Source organism: Stegodyphus dumicola, chromosome X1 (assembly GCF_044657685.1).
Source record: "Stegodyphus dumicola isolate Sdum_Otavi_A_Nest chromosome X1, ASM4465768v1".
NCBI classification, from domain to species: domain Eukaryota; kingdom Metazoa; phylum Arthropoda; class Arachnida; order Araneae; family Eresidae; genus Stegodyphus; species Stegodyphus dumicola.
The window spans coordinates 52424084-52442713 of NC_140780.1; the positions used below are offsets into that span (position 1 = coordinate 52424084).

General features: G+C 32.6%; 1 protein-coding gene across 8 annotated transcripts in view; it reads left to right on the forward strand.

The window, feature by feature from the left end:
- The window catches only part of LOC118193757 (mitochondrial inner membrane protein Mpv17-like), a 37010-nt gene extending 22249 nt beyond the window's left edge, over nt 1–14761 (forward strand). For 5 of the 8 annotated variants that reach the window (XM_035364892.2, XM_035364893.2, XM_035364889.2 and 2 more), the window contains exons 4-7: nt 1292–1387; nt 2434–2466; nt 10049–10101; nt 14018–14761. In XM_035364892.2, coding sequence (XP_035220783.1) covers nt 1292–1387; nt 2434–2466; nt 10049–10101; nt 14018–14099 — 264 coding nt within the window. In that variant the 3' untranslated portion in view covers nt 14100–14761. Of the gene's footprint in view, nt 1–1291; nt 1388–2433; nt 2467–3433; nt 3542–10048; nt 10102–14017 lie in introns of all 8 variants that reach the window. The other 3 variants (XR_004758987.2, XM_085808066.1, XM_035364890.2) reach the window with 3 other exon arrangements.
- The last annotated feature ends 3869 nt before the right edge of the window (nt 14762–18630 follow it).

Genomic DNA, 18630 nt, shown 5'->3' on the forward strand with positions numbered 1-18630 from the left:
CGTTCACTATACATATTTGGCTATGCATCATGAGCTTGGCGACTAACGACAAGTTGTTCTGTTAACTTTTATCTTGCCTCTATCACGCATTGAGACAATTAAGCTTGAATTGTTTTAGTTTAGTTATTTATTATACTTATGTCTATTTCTTTCATATGCCTAAGGTTTATCAGAGTTCAGAATAAATAAATTCCCACATATACTCAAGCCTCATTGAGGGCCGGCGCTAGATATCTCGCTGCCTGATGCGTAGGTCCTAAATTCTGCAACCTGGTGCCGTCTTACGAGCCTTGGCACTGGTTCTAGGTTTATGTGAATAGCAAATCAGTTATTCTTAATTCAAACAGGCCTAAATGTAATCTTTGGGTCTATGACTATCATCAACAAAATCTATTTTTAGCATATGGAAGGAAATTTTTGTTAAATTTTTCCTCATCAACATTATTTAGTGCATTTAACTTAAATCTGTAATCATTGCCAAGTGAAATGTCAACATAAAAGGTTACCATACTCCTTTATTATTCAATTACTAACATAAAAAAATTGTTTAGGCATTGCTACATGAGTCATTACTCAAGTTGTCAAGTTGATAAACATGCGATGATAAAAGCAAAGTATAATAAATAATGATTCCCCAGGTTGGCGTCAGATATAACTATGTGGAGTGTTTCGGTTTGAGATGTGTACCAAGCAGATAGCAGCAACAGAGCCAAATTACAGATCGTACAAGTTAATGCTAAAATAATTGTTTTTTCAATAGTAAGGTATTTTATTTAGTGTTGAAGTGAAATTAAGAATCAGGACTCTCCAGATGTTTTATTATGCTTGGAGAGGGGAATCAAATGTGCATGCATAAAGCTTATGAGCAAAACGTTGTTGGTGGTTTTGAGGTCCGGATTTTAGATTATTTTGGATATTTAGATGTTCGTATTTCAGACTTTGTGCTGTTTGTGGATATAGAATAGCAGTTTTGCTGATCAAAACACAAAGTAAAGTATATTTTTCTGGTACAAAAAGTCAATTCTTTGTTCTGTTGTAACAGAGTTTATTAAACTTTTTTCAGTCGTGATCCCCTTTGAGCTAAGTTACAACAACAAATCTAAAATTTTTCATGTGAGGGTAGTGAAGTGATTACTTTCCACTTAATGAATGTGCATGTAAAAAACTGTAACTAGAATTTAAAGAGGAAGTATATGTATGGGAAACTTGAACACATTTTAACTTTCAGGAAATTAAACTTGCTGTTCCTTATAGATTTTTGTTATTCCATAATTTTTGTTGTATTTTGCAGTCCATATTTTCACCTTGTTTTATTGGATGCTTTCTGACTGTGTCTGGTTTACTCCAGTTACAACCATGGCATAAAATAGGAGAAAAAATTAAAAAGGTGATTAGATATCATATATTCATATAGTCATTCATAACTATTCATATGGTATAAGTATTTAAATTCTTTTTAATAATACGCTACTTAGATCCTTGTGAATAGTTTACATGGAAAATTTTCAGTCTGTATTATGATAGTGTGAAAAAGATTTAATAAGAATGAAATAGTATGTATTGTTATTGCTACCAAACATTTATTTCCTTTTCATAAAAATCGTCAATTAAAAAAAGCTGCTGATATTTAAATTTAGTGCTGCCAGCAATTTGCTGCTTCCTTATTTAACTTTCAGTGTTTAATTGTTAAACTACTTTTTGCATCAAATGTTTCTGCATATGTTACAATATATATAGCAGAAACATTTAAAACAAATTCTATTTAAAATGTTAGATATGCACTCTTACGTTGTAGTTGTGCAATGGTTTTAATTTTTTTAAAGTTAATGTTTGTGTTTTATGATGCAAATCTGTCAATTTCTGTAGACTAAAGTGGAAGTAGAAACATCTTAAAAGTTCTTTTACCGACACTGTAGGTTTAGGTTAAAGCTAATACTGTTTTCAGATACACAGAAGTATATGAATGGTTGAATGAATAGTGTTGCTTCTTAGGGCTTTCTGTAGTTTTTTACTGCATTAAGTGTACCTGAAGTAATTGGGGGGGGTTATTCAGAATTCTAAAAATGTTTGTGCATTCTCACTTATGTTGTGATTGCTGGTGCAGAAAAAGCAGTTATTGGCTTAAAAGCTTCATATATGAATTTTACTTAATATATGTTGTAGCTTAATATTTAAAATGTGCATGCAGTATTTGTTTATATTTGTCCTCTCTCAAACATCTTAAATTTGAGACACAGAAATTTGTGGTGGTGACTTAAGGTCATTATGTAAAACGTCATAGTTAATTTTATTTAGCAGAATTTTTTATAGTAATTAAAATAATGTTAATTGTTAATGAGGAGTTTTTTTAAATTAACCAATCTAAGAAATATTCTTTCATAACAGAAATGTAATGAAAGTTAAATCTTTAAAATATGGTGTTTCTCCCTTTAGGATTATTTTGTTATCTTGAAGACGAATTACTTGGTAAGTGTCGGCTAAATTATGTCTTGTCTCTTTATCACCTTTTGTTGCTAGAAAATCATATACATTTCTGATTTCTTGGTGTATGCTTGGTTAGTGAGTTAAAAATAAATGTGAATTAAAAGGGGAGTTCCCCCCATCTGTTTGTATATGCATGCATGTGAAGAATTTTGTAAATGACATTCAGTAAGTTCTAAGAATAATCTGTAATTCAACCAGTTGAAGAAGTTCAGATGTTGTGTGTATATTTCATCATTCTCTGTTCATGTGCCTGTCCTGCAGCAGTGTGTGTTGTTAGTTTTTATGATGGAATTTGTTGAAGTTTATAAGATAAGAATGAGAGAAATGTCAGTATCAAACATTGTGTCTTTATGAAATTTTTAACCAAGGAAGGGGCAACATGGGTTAGTACTCATGTGAAGAATATATTGGAAGCTGCCTCTTTTGCAGGGATGTAAAAAAAGTTATTGAACATTATTTTGAGGAGTATGACAGAATTTTTTTCTTCAATCAGAGAGTTAACAGATATATTAATTGTATTGATGTTCATGGGGATTTGGTAGAAAAATATATATTCAAAAGAGTTTTGTTTGGCTTAGAGGTTCTTGAACATTAGGTATACTGTCTTACCTTCTAAGCTTAGGTGGGAATGCTCTTATAGTCTTCAGAACAGTGAAATCCAAAATACTTTTCCCTTCCCTTACTATTCCCCCATTGAGGAATAGTTTTTGTGAAGTCTTTTGTCTGTCCCCACCATGAAGGCAGTAAAATTAACATGGTTGCTATATTTGCCATTTTTTTTATGTTAATTTTCATTCTATTTAAATTAACATCAGTTATTTATTTTGCTGTTGTGAGCTGTTTATTTTCATTCAACTAATATATATATAGGGAATTAGATGTCTGTTTTAAATTTTCTTTTCCAAAAATTGTGCATTTAAAATATACTCACATGACATACGAAATTCAGATATTTCAGGAATAATTTCTGAAAAGTTTCCGTTTTGATGACCTGGCTCTAAACTTCACATCTTACTGTAGTTCTGCACAACTATGAAAGGGCAGCTACTGTTATAAGGTAACAGACATCAACCATTGTTCCCCTGAAAAATATTTTAATTAATCCTAGAATTTCTAAAGTAATTCTGTCTTCTGAATAATTGCACATAATAGTCTGTAAGCCTTGCCATTGTTTAAATGCTAAAAATGATCTGAATTCTCATCACAGACATAATGTTCATTACTAAAAGAGCTCTGCAGCTTTTCTAATTAATGGTATGTTAAAACAGTAGACACATGAAAAAGTTGGGTGCTCGGAGTTAGAATAATATGAAGAGTTGCTTTGAAGAGTTCATTATTCTCTGATACACATCTGTTGTAGCAATATTGTACTGAAATTGTACAAAATTTCTCCTTCTTTCATTGCTCGTCTGTATATAAATAAATGTGAAAATATTAAGTATATCATATTTTGAAATTACTCAAATTTTCCTTATTTAAGGCAAAATGAATAAAATATTTATAAATCTTTATATAAAAATAACTATATTAAATCCATCTCGGTAATAATTTATGAAATTTAAATGAACTATTTCCACACTCTGCTTATACTCTCATAATTTTATTGCTAGAAATTAAGGAACGGGAACAGTACATGCCTTTGTTATTTCTACGAGTAACATGAATATGAACCAACTTTCCTAAAAATAGCCTTGTATGTGTCTTTCCCCTTAAGCAAATAGTCTTCATGTGCTTTGCTGTAATCCAGCCCACTTCAAATTCTTATGCATTTAATAGTGAGTTGCAATGCATCTTATTACAGAGTAATCAACATTCTATTTTTTTAAGAATATTTTTATTAATCAACTTATCTGAATTCTTTTCATCCCTTGAACATTATAAGAGTTTCAAAAAATTCAGTCTTGACCAAAATTATGAAATTTCAAGCTTGATATAAAATTAATAAACTGTGTTTAAATTCAGTTTAGGAGCTACATGAACCTTAATATTTTCTAGATACTTTGGGGAATGCAGTGTCATTATAAAATAGTATCTAAAGAACAGTTGCTTTTATTTACTTTAGTAGGAAATGATTTACAAAAACTATTATGTAGCCAGAAAGTGCAACTTTGAACAAAATTAACAGTGCTTAATATTTTCGCACATTCAGCAATGAAAAGGCTAAAATAACAGTTTATCAGAAACAAGGTTCAGGTATAAATGGGACCTTAAAAGTGGTTCCATTCATTTTAAAAATGTGAAACCGGTTCAGGTTCATGTAAAATCATTGTAAACTTAGATCAAAGGATGTCTGTTTTAAATATTTTTGATTTCTGTCCGCATATTCATAAGTTCTTCAAAATTCATTTGAGCTCTGCCTAATATCTTTTTCAATGATTTCTTAATGCTTTTCATAAGGCGTTCATAAAAAGCTCCCCACCACGGAGCAAGCTCGATGATAAATTTCCAACTCAAGCTTTCATTTGCTAGAAAATTTTGAAAGTCTGCTCTTTTAATTATGCTGTAAAAATACTGTAAATCTTTGGCAGCATATTTGAAAGTCTTTGCGTTGTTTAAATAAAAGGTGCAACAGTTTCCTCTTCTCGAAATGAAAATTCATTGATAAACCGTTTTTTAACTCCTTAGAATTGGAATAAAGTTTACACAGATTCATACTGGTGTGCTTTAAAATCGTTCGTTCCATAATCATTGACATATAAAGATGAATTTAATATTTCATAACTTTCAGGTTTTTTAATGTATTTTTTAATATGCTGCTTTATTGTGGCTGCTAAAATGAATGGACTGGTAAACCAAATGGTAAATGTGTCATGTTTTCACTGTTGTCATTCTGAAACCAAAGAAATTTAAAAACATTTGCGATCTTCCTTTTCAATACTTATCATTAGAAATGCCTTATCTATATCAGTGGAAAAAGCGATATAGTGTTCTTGAAATTTAAGAATGACAGCTAATATGTGCTAGGATTTAAATTAGGTCCAACCTGTAACAAATCGCTTAAGGATTTTGAATTTTCTCCTTTACATGACGCATCGAAAACAATTCTAACACGAAAACTTTCTTTATCTGATCTTATCACAGTTATATGGGGCATATAATAACCTGATTCGAAATCTTTATTTTAATATACTTCAACAGTTCCGTCATCGAGTTGTTCTTCAATTATTTTTGTGTATTCCTTACGCATTTCTACATCCTTATCCAATCTGTCTCTCAAAACGCTTCTTTGCAATATAAAAGTTATTATTAAAATCATCAGGGTTAGATTTCCAAAGCAATTTTGTTTGATAGCTTCCCTTATCAAAGGATAAAGAGTTTTCAAATTGATCAATTGTTTGTTTATCTTTAACAGACAAACCTAAATTTTCTTTTGAAATACCAATTGAGTCTAATTCCCGAAACACTCTTAGGTCATTCGTTATCGCATTCTTCATAACGTTAATATTTTGTAATCAAGCTTCCGCTTTTCTAAATTTCGAATCTGTAATTACCTATCCAAAGACAGTTTTTAATGCACCTATATGTTTATTAATTGCGATTCTTTTTCATCTAAGATAAATTTCCAAAATATATCGGATCCTATTAGGATTTCAACATCCAAATACTTATGTCCGCAGCATAAGTTAGTGAGCGGTAATTTATGACTAGTCATGAATTCTGATACTTATTTATCCGGAGGAGAAATTATGGCGCTAGTAATGTTTGGGATAACGAGAGTTTTGATTTTAATTGAATATTGCGTATTATGTCTAGCTTTGATTTCAAACTCTACGACTGGATACTTCTTTTCTCAAGCACATTCCATTCCGAAGGAATATACAGAGAGTAATTCATAGCAAATAGGTTTTAATTTGAGCATATTCGCAAAATGTTCACTGTAAAAACTTCTTTGACTTCCATTATTGAGTAGATTTTGAAGCCTAGTCACCTTATAATTAAATTCTGAATTTGCAACAACCGCACATGTTTGTAAATAAACATTTTTAGAGCATGTCATACTTGCATGTCATTGTGAAACTGAACTGACAGTTTCAGAATTAGAATTATTTAACTCTTGAGTATCTTTAGTGTTACAATTTAAATTCAATGATTCTTTACATTTGTCCTCAATATTATTTGTTTGATTAATTGTTGCAGTATTATTATTTTGGTTATTACCTGGACAAATGGAACTATGATGACTTTCGCTTTTGCACTTGAGCAAGAAAATTAATTAGAACGAGAGTTTTTACCAATGTGATACATTTTGAAACATTTGAAACCATGTTTAGTATTCTTTCAAATTTCTATTTTATTTGGTGGTGACATTTTATGTTTAAATGAATCATGTGGTGCAGAACAGAAAATGCATGTAGATTGTGTCATATTGAATGCCATTGCTGATGGTGTGCTTTTTTGAATTCCTTTCACGAAGGTGTTTCGGTTTTGAAGCTTTGCATTCGGATCACTAGTTTTTCCTAATGGAATGTTTTCCATGTTCATTTGACTATTTGTTGCATGCCAAAAATAAGGTTTTTTTCCCTCTGCTTTCAATTTCTGTTTTTATAACATTAATTATTATCGAAACCTTCCAATCTTTGTCTATTCTGCATTTTTTAAGTGATCACTAGAACTTGTCTCTCTTGTGGTATTAATTTAATCAGTATGGGGCATAATAGAAAACCATAAGTTTCTGAATTACCTTCTAAATTGCGAACTTCTGTTTGACAAATATCTAACAATTCTCTAAGCAGAGAGATGTCAGTTGATTTCCTAACAGGCATTAGATTTAACAGTTTATTCATATGAGAATTAATGACCAAAGTCTTTTGTCCAAATCTTTCCTTTAAGATTTCTATTATATTCTTCATAATTTTTATTTTTCAGTGTAATTCCTTTAATTGCATTTGCGGATACTCCAGTTAAATATGAGTGTTAGTAATTCTAGTGTCTACATTAGATAAATCTTCATTTCTCTGTTATCAGGGATTTAAACTGATCCCAGAATTTTTGCCATTCGGCAGGATCGCCATCGAATCTTCTTACTGTTAACGATGGTAATTTAACTAATTGTTTTTGTAATTTTAACAAGCTAAGCTTTGTGTAGTTGATTTACATTTAGCGATAGCAGCTTTCAACTTACACGAGCAGTTAATCAATTTTTCATGATACTCATCACATTTAATAATTTCGGTTTCAATTTCTTTAACATCCGTAATTTGACTTTGAATTTTAGAATCTATTTCTTTTAAGTATTTAAATTTCAAATTTATCTGTTCTGAAGCTCTTCTCCTGTTTCATTTTCTAAAATTTTAGTTTCGATTTTAAAATTTAATCTTACTTGAGATCTAAGCATAGCTCTTTTAGCCTTTGCGATTTCCATTTTGAAATCTTTGCTTTCAGATTAACTTGATATCTTCATTTAACTAAATTTTTCTAAAAGAAGAGGAGTTAGCAGTCATTTGCAACTTGTTCAGTCATCAGTTCAATCAAAACGGAAGTAATTTGCAATACAAAATCTATTTTTTAACAAAAGGAAAATATTAAATCTTATCTTGAATGATCTTAATATTAATCTTACTTGTTCCAAAGCCTTGCATATATTTAATCCAAAGTTAGCAACACTTGTATTACTATATTCTTTATTAGAAGCGCAAAACAGCATATTTCCAGTCACTGATCACCAAAAATATATATTTTGACTTCCTTGTGAGAGCTCTGATCATACTTAATACTAATGGAAGCCAATACTTCAACATTTTGCATCAGATAATCATTTTATTTTACAAAAACAATCGTGCATCGATATCTTCTATATCACAAACTGAACTAACGTTCTTTTCTCAGAAGTGAAATGCCCTCTATATGGCAATACAAAAATCATTTGTGGGAGTTTTCAACAATACATAAACAGCAGATGTTATTAGTGGGTTAAAGTCTCCTCTTTATTGTAATAATTGAATGCTTGTAGCTTACGTAATTATGACAATGTATGCTAGGACTTTCATGGTTATGGTCATTTATAGCAGGGGTACTTTCATGGGGGGGCAACAACAAGTGGGTGGCCAAGCAGACCTTCACAGAGGCATCCCAACTCACAGGCAGGTAGCTGAGTTCCATTGCCATGAATAACCAACCTAACTTGAACATTTGAAGAAAGTGGCTTATATTTCCATTACACATGTGGGGGGGGGAACCACCCACGAATCGGATAGTTTTGGAGTATAGGTTCAGCTGCCAATAGTAATGGTCTTATCCACTCTGCAACTGTTTGAGGAAAATTCAGAATAATTAGGAAGCATTTGGTGAAATCAGACTGATGTGGAGACTTATGTCAGGCTGAAAGATACAAGGTTAATCTGAACATAAAATTAAAGATAACAGTTTCATTACAAATATATCTTATTTGAATTAGCAAGTAATAATTTGATTCATGTTATATTTCATTGATATAAATTTTCAATTTTTCAAGTAATTCAATTTAAATGTTAATTTTTAATTATTGTCTGCTCTGTTAATCATAGTGTATGTATATAGGACTTCATTTTTAGTACAGTCAAAAGTCTTTAATCCGGACTCGTCGGGACTTCGGCGATTCCGGATTATTGATTTTTCCAGATTATAGATCATCAGTTTAAATCTGGTAAGATGGCATGCAGAAATTATAAAATTAAAAATATGGAACCGTAATTTATAAAATAATGAGCAATTATGATCTAAAGGGTATCAAAATTTACCAAAAAAGAAGCCTAATATTTATTTGTTTACTTTATTAAACATTTCTTTCAACGCGCGGATGCGTAAAGCATACCTTACGCATAGCCGAAATTAGAAAATTGCAACCAGAAAACTATTTGATTTGTATTCGTGGTATTTATAATGACGAGGAATTTGATTTAAATCATATCAAAGACGGAGTACATCGAAATTAAATACTACATTTAGTAAGGAATTATAAGCCGAATAAAATAAAAACATCTGCTCTGAAGATAACGATAGTGTTGACAAATCAACTTCCTGTTAACTGCACGCCGCAACATCCCCCCCCCGTGCAGAGCAGCGTGAAATTGATAAAGAGATTTCGGAACGGTTAGATAAACAAAGAATATGCCTTTATGCATTTTTTGTAGCAATTTGTTTTTTGTTTGATGGACATCGAAACATACTTTCGTTTTCTAGATCCTTTGGGAGCTCCAGCATCAGAAATTCTATTTGACATAATTGAAAGTTCAAGCTTACTTTTAGAAAATTGCTCTTACAGTCTGCAAAAAATAATAAGCCGGATCCAATTCCAAGATTAAGGAACAACGCAATCATCAACCTTAACTGAAATAGATAATTAGGTAATTTTAGCTTATATCGTCCGTTATACATTAAACGCGCAAGCGAAAATGTATTCTGCACTTGCGCAGACGCATATGTGCGTAAATGTCTTGGGCGCACGAGTAAAACGCCTATGCGCATGCGCAGAAAGATTTTAGCTTTGAGGTCCGGATTATGGGTGTCCGAATTAACGACTTTTGACTGTATATACTTGTAAAATAATTTGCGGATTCTTATCTAATTCTGTGTTTCTTCATAACAGCTGTGGCCTGCTGCCCAACTTATCACATTCTATGTTATTCCTCTTGAACTGAGGTATGGTATTCTAGTAGTATCTTGATAGTCATAGTAGTATTTTGTGTTTAATGAAATGTGCTATCAACTGAATTATTTTTATTAAGTTGCATGTGTATTTAATAGTTAACTGGAAAAGGTTTATTTACTGAACTGAATCCCAACCATTATTATACTCAGTCATGATTATTTTATGTCAAGCATTTGCTAAATTTATATAAAGTCCTGAAAGTATATGGATAATTCTTAACTTCCAGTATGCGTGCTATGCACGAAGTTTATGACAAATTCGGTTTTTAATGTAGCATATCGCAGCTGAGACGTCTGAATGTCATTTCTATTCCTCCTTTCAACCCTTCCCCACGTCAAGGAATGTGCCAACAGGAAATAATATGTGCTACGTGGCAGCTTCATCATAAAAGTTCTGAGATGCGCGAGGTTGCTGGTGAAAATTCAGAAAAAAAAATTTGTTGTCAAATATTTTGTAAATTGCCGTGTATTATTTTAATTTGTATAAATTCAACTCTATAATTTTTATATCGGTTTTCAGCCCACCAGCGGCCGAGCGGTAAAGTCACTGAACACTGGTAGTTCGGTCCGAGGTTCGAATCCTGCGAACGGGCTGGCTGCATGAGCGTTTTTGTGGTTTTCCCCATGTGTAATGTGTATACGAGCCAGTTTCCCTTAGATAGTCCTCCACGAAGGCATCCCTCCCCTTAGGAAGATAGCCCTAGTGTGCTTTGCCGTAATTAAATGAACCAAACTATATCGGTTTTCATGTCAAAAAATTTTGTGCAACCAGCTGCTCGCATTCTTCAAGAATTATCTGATGAAGAAAAGAAGACAAGGAAACCTTTGGATGTGAGAATAATAGCAATCTGAGTGAGGAAAATATAGAGTTAAATAATAAATAAATGGCAAAAACAAAAGTACGAAAACTGTTCAAAGATGAATAAGATGAATATTGTGAGTGTTACCTGGCCTAAAGCGGTAGAATACAGATGCTGTAAAAAGTACGACGTGTGCGTGCTCATGTAAAATTGATAAGCGCGCGTGCTGGAAGGTTAAATTCTGTCTACTGTTTTCAATTTAAATTTGCTGGAGTAGAGAAAATAATTTTTGTGCATATCAGGAAGCTGTGGTAACAAGATGAATATGTGTAGACATGAAAATAAAGCTGTATTTTTTCAAATTGAAGCATTTGTTAAATAGCATTTGCATAAAAAATTGTTTTGTAAGTAAATGAAGGGGAATGGAAAATATCAATTCAGAATTTCAATAGAGCCATAAATATGATCTTTTTGAACCTGATTTTAAATGTATCATGTATCCATATTGAATATTTAAGTGTAATGCTTACAGGCAGATACTGTATTTTTAGGATACTGTATGTCAAATAAATTCAGTATCAATGCAATGGAGTTTGAAGGTTATCTGATTACCTTTGATACCTTACTAATAACATTCAATTTCTTTTAACTACTGATCACACCTTATAAAGTTGTCATCTGTGTACATACAAAATATGAAAAAATGCACAAGAAATGTAAATTATCCCGCACTAAAAGGGTATATAGTTTTGTCTCTTTTGTACAGCAATAAAATAATACATACTGTTACGTTTTTTTTATGTACATTTCGTAACACTGCCCCTTCCCAAGGACTGCACGTCCCGGGCAGTACAACCCTTGGTCAGAAGCCAAATTCAATACAAACAAAACATAATAAAACAAACAAATAACATAACTAAAGAAACAGTTATTTTCAGTTATATACACAAATACATAACAATTTTAAATTATACAAAGTTCAGAATGAATTACAGTCTCAGTCTTTTCATTAAGTTATACCCAGGTCAAGTACTTTTTTTCCACTGCAGTTCCCAGATGCATTTCTGTTTTGCACATCACAGTCTCAAGATTCAGTCCTTTCAGACTTTTCATCCACAGGAAGATCAGCAGTTTGTTCACCACTCTGTAGTTCATTCGCAGCATGCATACAGTTCACCTCGGTACTTTTAGCAGATGCTATTATTTATCTCTATTTCCTGAAAGTCAGTTCTGATGTTCGCACCAGGGTCGTGAATAGAATCTGATCCTTTACAAGCAGAAGTATCCGTGTTTAGAAAAAAGCCCTGGTCACAATCTGCACTATGAGACGCACGTATACTTTGCGAAGTGGGTGAATTTTCTTGCAATACTGAAGCACTCAGCGTAAGCTGTACATAAGTTTTTTGCATCTCAGCATCAGATGAATTTTCAAATGGTTCAATACTTGCTAACTGCGACTTTGTGACTTCATTATCAGTTTCTGCGATCTTTTCACTTTCTTCTATCTCTACTTCAGGCACATGAAAATCAAAAACTTCTTTCCCGTCTTTCATTCCTTCATCTTTTCGATCTCTGTCTTTAATCTTGTTAGATATTTCATCTTCTATTTCTTGATTTTTATCAGATACTTCATCAGCTACTTCATTCATTTCTCCATCTTTCGATTCTTCAGACGCTACTTCTGTCATTTTCACATCTTCTTTTATGGCTCCAATTACTTCTGAAAGCTCCACTTTCATCTGTTGGAGTTGCTCTCGCACCTTTCCTTGGCCGACATTTATTTCTTCTCTTCCAATGCGGCTTTGATCTCAGCCCTCATCATATCATATCCGGCTTTTATCTCGTCTAAAATGTCCATCAAAGTCTCCTCTGCCATGGCTTCCCTCTGCAGACAGGTCACTGGCATTTACTCCCAAATCCCACTTCTGACAACAATTGTTGCATTTTTTTCTGACACCAGTTGTTACGTTATTTTCTTCCTTCACGATTGTATGGGGTTTAGGGGATTTGGAGTGAATAACGATGACACTTGATGAAGTATCAAAACACACATTATTTACCAATATTAATCAGGACAGCTCCAAAACATTTTTACAGTCTTCGAAGATCTACTATAAACATGCTGGAACAATCAGTGACACAGCCTTCACACTGTCAGGCAATAATGGTGGAGACAGCTTCACTGCAAAGCACCAGAGTACAGCTCCTGACTCTGCTCGGTGGTTCTCAGAACTCCACGCTACAACTCGCAATGCACTTGACGACACAGAGAGCACAGCTCCTGTCTCTTCGGTTCAATCCTTCTCGGAGCTCAACACACTCTCTCAACGATGCGAAGAGACTCGATGCACTCGACCCACTCGGCACACGCTGCCGGCTGTCAACTCGATCGACTCCGCACGGACTGACTAACTCGAGACACTAACTATCTCGCATACTAGACGAGGCACAATGTGACTGCGGACTAGCAGGGTTTATATAGCTTTTGGCTTGTGTTTGAGAGCATTCTGTGGTAAACCGGTAAGAATTCGTTCCAGAAGGTTCTCCATCCGTCCTTGGCATATCGCCAATTTTGTCGCCAAATGGGCGATTTCTCGCCAAATGTGGCAACCCTAAACCTGCTTTGCGGGGAAGCCATTTTACCATGACTGTACAATTATGCTAAAATTAACTATTCATTACACCATTATTCTTAGCCAAGCTGTGCATTAAATCCCAAGGATACATAGGGCAGTAATACTATTTTATAAAGAGATTTAAAGGTCAGAAAATTTCTTTGTTCCAACTACAACAAAGAATGTTATATGTCTGTATTGGACTTGACAATAGCTGAGCAAAGGTGACAATAGCATGGCGTTGACCCTGAAAACTTATAACAGCAGGATAGAGCAACAGTATGGTTCGTTAAGATATTTTCAATTCATTCATAGTCAGTTTTTTTGTAAATTCCTTGTTATTTTTAAATTAAAGCCATTTTATTTATCAGCATTTCAATTCATAGAGGTTTAACATTAATTTTTTGGTGTAATTAATATTTCTAGTTCATAAAAATAGGCTAAATAGGTATACATTAAAATGTTAACTAACCATATTTTATCATTTTTCAGAATTGTCTTTGTCAGCTGTGTTGCATTGGTCTGGAATACATTCCTTGCATGTCAAGCTAATAAGAATATGTCTACAAATTAAGATTTCCAAAATATTGTAAACGGTATATTCCATTTAAAAATTCCAGCAGATGAAAAGTTTTAGCAGTCAAATTACTATACATATGTTAATTAGAGCTGAATTTCTAACACTTATTATAATTTAACATTTAGGTAAAATGAAGCAGTATTGTATGTAAAACAAGTATGTAGGATAAACAATTACTGAAATTTAAATTTATATTTGTAAATAATTGCTGATTGCAAGCTGCTATTTTGCCAGTTCAAATTTTCATCAATAATATGTGAATTTTTGTCTGATGAGCCTGAGATTTTATGACATTGAAGAATTGTAGCTTAAGGAAATTACTTTAAAATCTTTTGCAATTAAAAATTTCAGGTATCACAGATGTCAAAATCTGCAAATATTTAAAATGTATTAATAAATTATGAAGATTAATCAACTTTTCATTATATAGAAAATAAAATCTGGATCAGTTTTGCCAGATTCACCCAGATATTAGTTCTGTTGGCATCAACAAATCCATAATTCTTCCTTTCTTGAAACAGAATGTATCTTCATTAATCTTTTATTTAACAGAGAATCTTCTTTAATGTAGTTACAATAAAATTTGATTGTTATACGAGACTGATTGTAACAAAAACCTTTTTAAATAAAGAATAACCATTTGATATTTTCATAAATGTTGTTTTCATAAATGTCTTAAATATCTATATAATACAAAGTCTTTAATCCGGACTCGTCGGGACTTCGGCGGTTCCGGATTATCGGTTTTTCCGGATTCTAGATCATCAATTTAAATCTGGTAAGATAGCATGCAGAAATTATTATTTGTAATTAAAAATATGAAACCGTAATTTATGAAATAAAGAGCAATTATGATCTAAAGGGTATCAAAATTTACAAAAAAAAAAAAGCTTAATATTTATTTGTTTACTTTACTAAACATTTCTTCCAATGCGCGCATGCATAAAGCATACATTACGCATAGTGGAAATTAGAAAATTGCAACCAGAAAACTATTTGATGTGTATTCTTGATATTTATAATGACGAGGAAATTGATTAAGATCAAAGACCGAGTACATCGAGATGAAATACTACATTTAGTAAAGAATTATGAGCCTAATAAAAAAAAATCTGATGTGCACACCACGACTTCCTTGTACGGAATATTAAATTATAAGCATTTTTTCTTGCATTTCATTTAAACTTATTGGATTGAATTAAATCTACTTCGCTGACAGCGCATAAACCACAATAGAATAAATGCATTCTTTAAAATTCACTCTAGTATTTGTTTACCATAGCGACACTCTGGCGCTAGATTCACTTAACAGTATTAATAATTATATAACAGTTAACTTATATAATAATTATATAGTGGAAACTAAGTTAACTGTTATATAATCCAATAATTATATAAGAGTTAACTTAAATATTTCGTTCATATTATAACTCATAATGCAGAAAATTTATATCATTTAAAGAATAGAATTATCTAATCGTTGCCACATGTTATATTCAAATACTATAATAATGCTAAAATGATGTATAAAAGAAATTAAGCAAACAAAACAAAAAAGAAACAGTTTTTCACAGACGATTGAGTATTTCTCATTCAATTAATTCAGTTCTCACTTCGCGAGAAGGCAAAAATATCTATATTAAAAATTACGAAGTAAATCTTAAACACTTATTTCCTCGAAAAAATTCCAAAAAGAATTAAGCAAAATTTAATTGGCAGTAATAAATGAATGCGTTATCTTTGTTGTTGCGAAGCTGTTTCTCTAGATTGGCAACAAATCCACTAGTCTCCTGTTTCAAATGTAAACATCAATGGCCACCATCAAGAGAAGTATTAGGCTTAGCGGCACTTAAACAACTTTAAAATTGTTGATAATTCTAAAAATATTGCATAAAGATTTACTAAAGGCATAAAAACCTTAACCGGAAGATAAGAACAACATAATTCAATCATTTTTAAAGCAAAAAATGTACAATTAACAAACATATAAGAGTAAAGAAACTGAGATCACTGAGCCGGGTAACAGAGTGGATATATATATAAATATATTTATATACGTTTGGTGCGGCCAATTGCAACCAAAATACGAGGTGCACATCTACATGTTATAGCAGTCCTATATACAAAATTCCAACGTTCTGAGGCTACTTGTTTTTGAGGTATGCGAGATACGTACGCACGTACGTACATACATTCGTACAGACGCCACGAAAAATTCTCTTCAGAATTAATTTTAAAGCAGTTTTATAATTTTTTTTGAAGGAAAAGAGTATTTTATTCTGTCCTTACGTACAGATATCACGCAAAAACATCGTTAAATTGCATTCGATAGCGGTCAAAATGGATATTTTCGTTGAAATATGCTGCCTGAAACTTTTCGCAATTACAATACTTCCTTTTTACTTTGTACAAGGAAGTAAAAACATCTGCCGTGAAGATGAGGATAGTGCTGACAGATCAACTTCCAATTCATTGCGCACCGCAATGCCCCCCACAGGGCAGGGTGAAATTGATAAATAGATTTCGGAATGGTTAGAGAAACAAAGGATATGCCTTTATCCAATTTTTGCAGGGATTCCACTTTTTGTTTGATGGACATCGAAACATGCTTTCGCTTTGTAGATCCTTTGGCATCTCCAGAATAGGAAACTCTTTTTGACATAATTGAAAAGTTCAAGCTTACTTTTTATAAAATTGCTCTAACAGTCTGCAAAAAATATTATGTCGGATCCATTTAGAAGATTAAGGAACAAACGCTTATGTGCTTGCGTAAACGCATTAATGCGTTTACGCATGTGCAGAAAGTTTGTAGCTTTGAGGTTCGGATTATAGATCGTTCCGGATTATGGATGTCCGGATTAAAGATACTGTATTACAAAATTTGTAATATAGATGACTTCATCACTTGCAGATGATCTGGAGAAAAACATTTAGAATAGGAATAATCAACAATGGATATAACAACCACAAAACATTTGTACATGCACATCTTTTCATTCAGAAGCAAAGTACGTACAATGGGCTATATAACAAGTCTTATGGTTTATGTCCTTATTCTTATGGTCCAATATCCAATATTATGTTTCCAAATAAGAACTTCATTTAAAATTCTGGTTTGGAATTTCGAATGGCATAAATATGGTTCACTACCAATTACTCCTTAGAAGAAAATTGGAGCGATTTGATTAACCCTTCAGCACACGCGCATCACTGGGCAACGTTATTGCACGCGCGGGACAAATTTTACCTCAGTGTTTGTTTTTCGGAGTTTACCACAGCGTATAAATAAATGCGTCCACCCCCCCTACCTGAGTTCAATTATTCAAATAACATCGTTTTGAACAATTCTGACGTAGTGCGACAACATATTTTTACAAACTATTTCTTAGGGTGAAGGTTTACTGCATCTTCTGTTCCTGTCAACCTTTTTACTCCAGTTTTGAGTTCTTTCGAGAGAGACAGAATTGCAGCCCTTTTTTTAGGACATGTTCTTTTACAAGCTCTAATGCTAAATCTTTGAGAAAAGCTCTTCGGTTCATATTCACTTGGTCATTATTTGATCGATGAATAATAAAAGCATTCATACCTGCTATGTTCAATAGTCTGAAAAATACCATTAGAGGCCAGCGGCGGCGTTTTCTTGAAACAGACCATGTTCCACATAACTCATCAACAGTATAAACATCATCTTTTGCAGAGTTGCAGAAAGTTATCATTTCGAGCTTGAGCTGCTCTTTAGACAGCATAGTTGACAGTGGATCGATTTGATTATCCTTATGCATGCATGATAGACCGATTTACTCTTTTTTGGAACATATGAAGTAAGAGTTCATTCTTTACCTCTAAACCCAAAACACGAAGAGTACAGAAGTCTGTTTTATTTGGTAGAAATTCTTCTGGAATTTCACGCTTATATTTTCGAAGTGCCCCAAAACATGTCAATTTGTGCTTTTTCAATAATTCATTGGCCAAAGGAATGCTCATGTACCAATTGTCCATAGTTATATTTCTTTCAGTGCCCTTTATGGGTGCAATAAGTTTTTGTACAACATCCAATGCCACATTTGATTGTCTAAGCCCGACAGGCTGCTGACCTGCATAAATTTCTAGGTTGTATGCGTAAAATGTATGAGAATCGCATAAAACAAAAGCTTTTATTCCATATCTTGGGAGCTTACTTTTTATATATGGTCTGAATTGAAATTCGAAATCCCGAAAGGGTTCTAATTTTTTGTCTATAGTACAATATTCAGATAAAGAATATACTTTTCGTATGTTTTTGATAAATATTTCAAAAACATTTCTAATAAGTGCCAAGTCTAGCCGTCATCTTTAGCTCTGCTTTTAAATTTATGTCATCAAACCTAATACATCTCAACAGGAAGTGGAATCGGTTGATAGACATTGTTATTTGAAAAACAGTTATTTCGCTTCCGTCAGCTGACCACAAATCTTTGCTTTGAGAATTGCTACTCTTAGCACTCCAGCGTAATATAATAGGAAAAATAACGTCTTCAATTCAGCT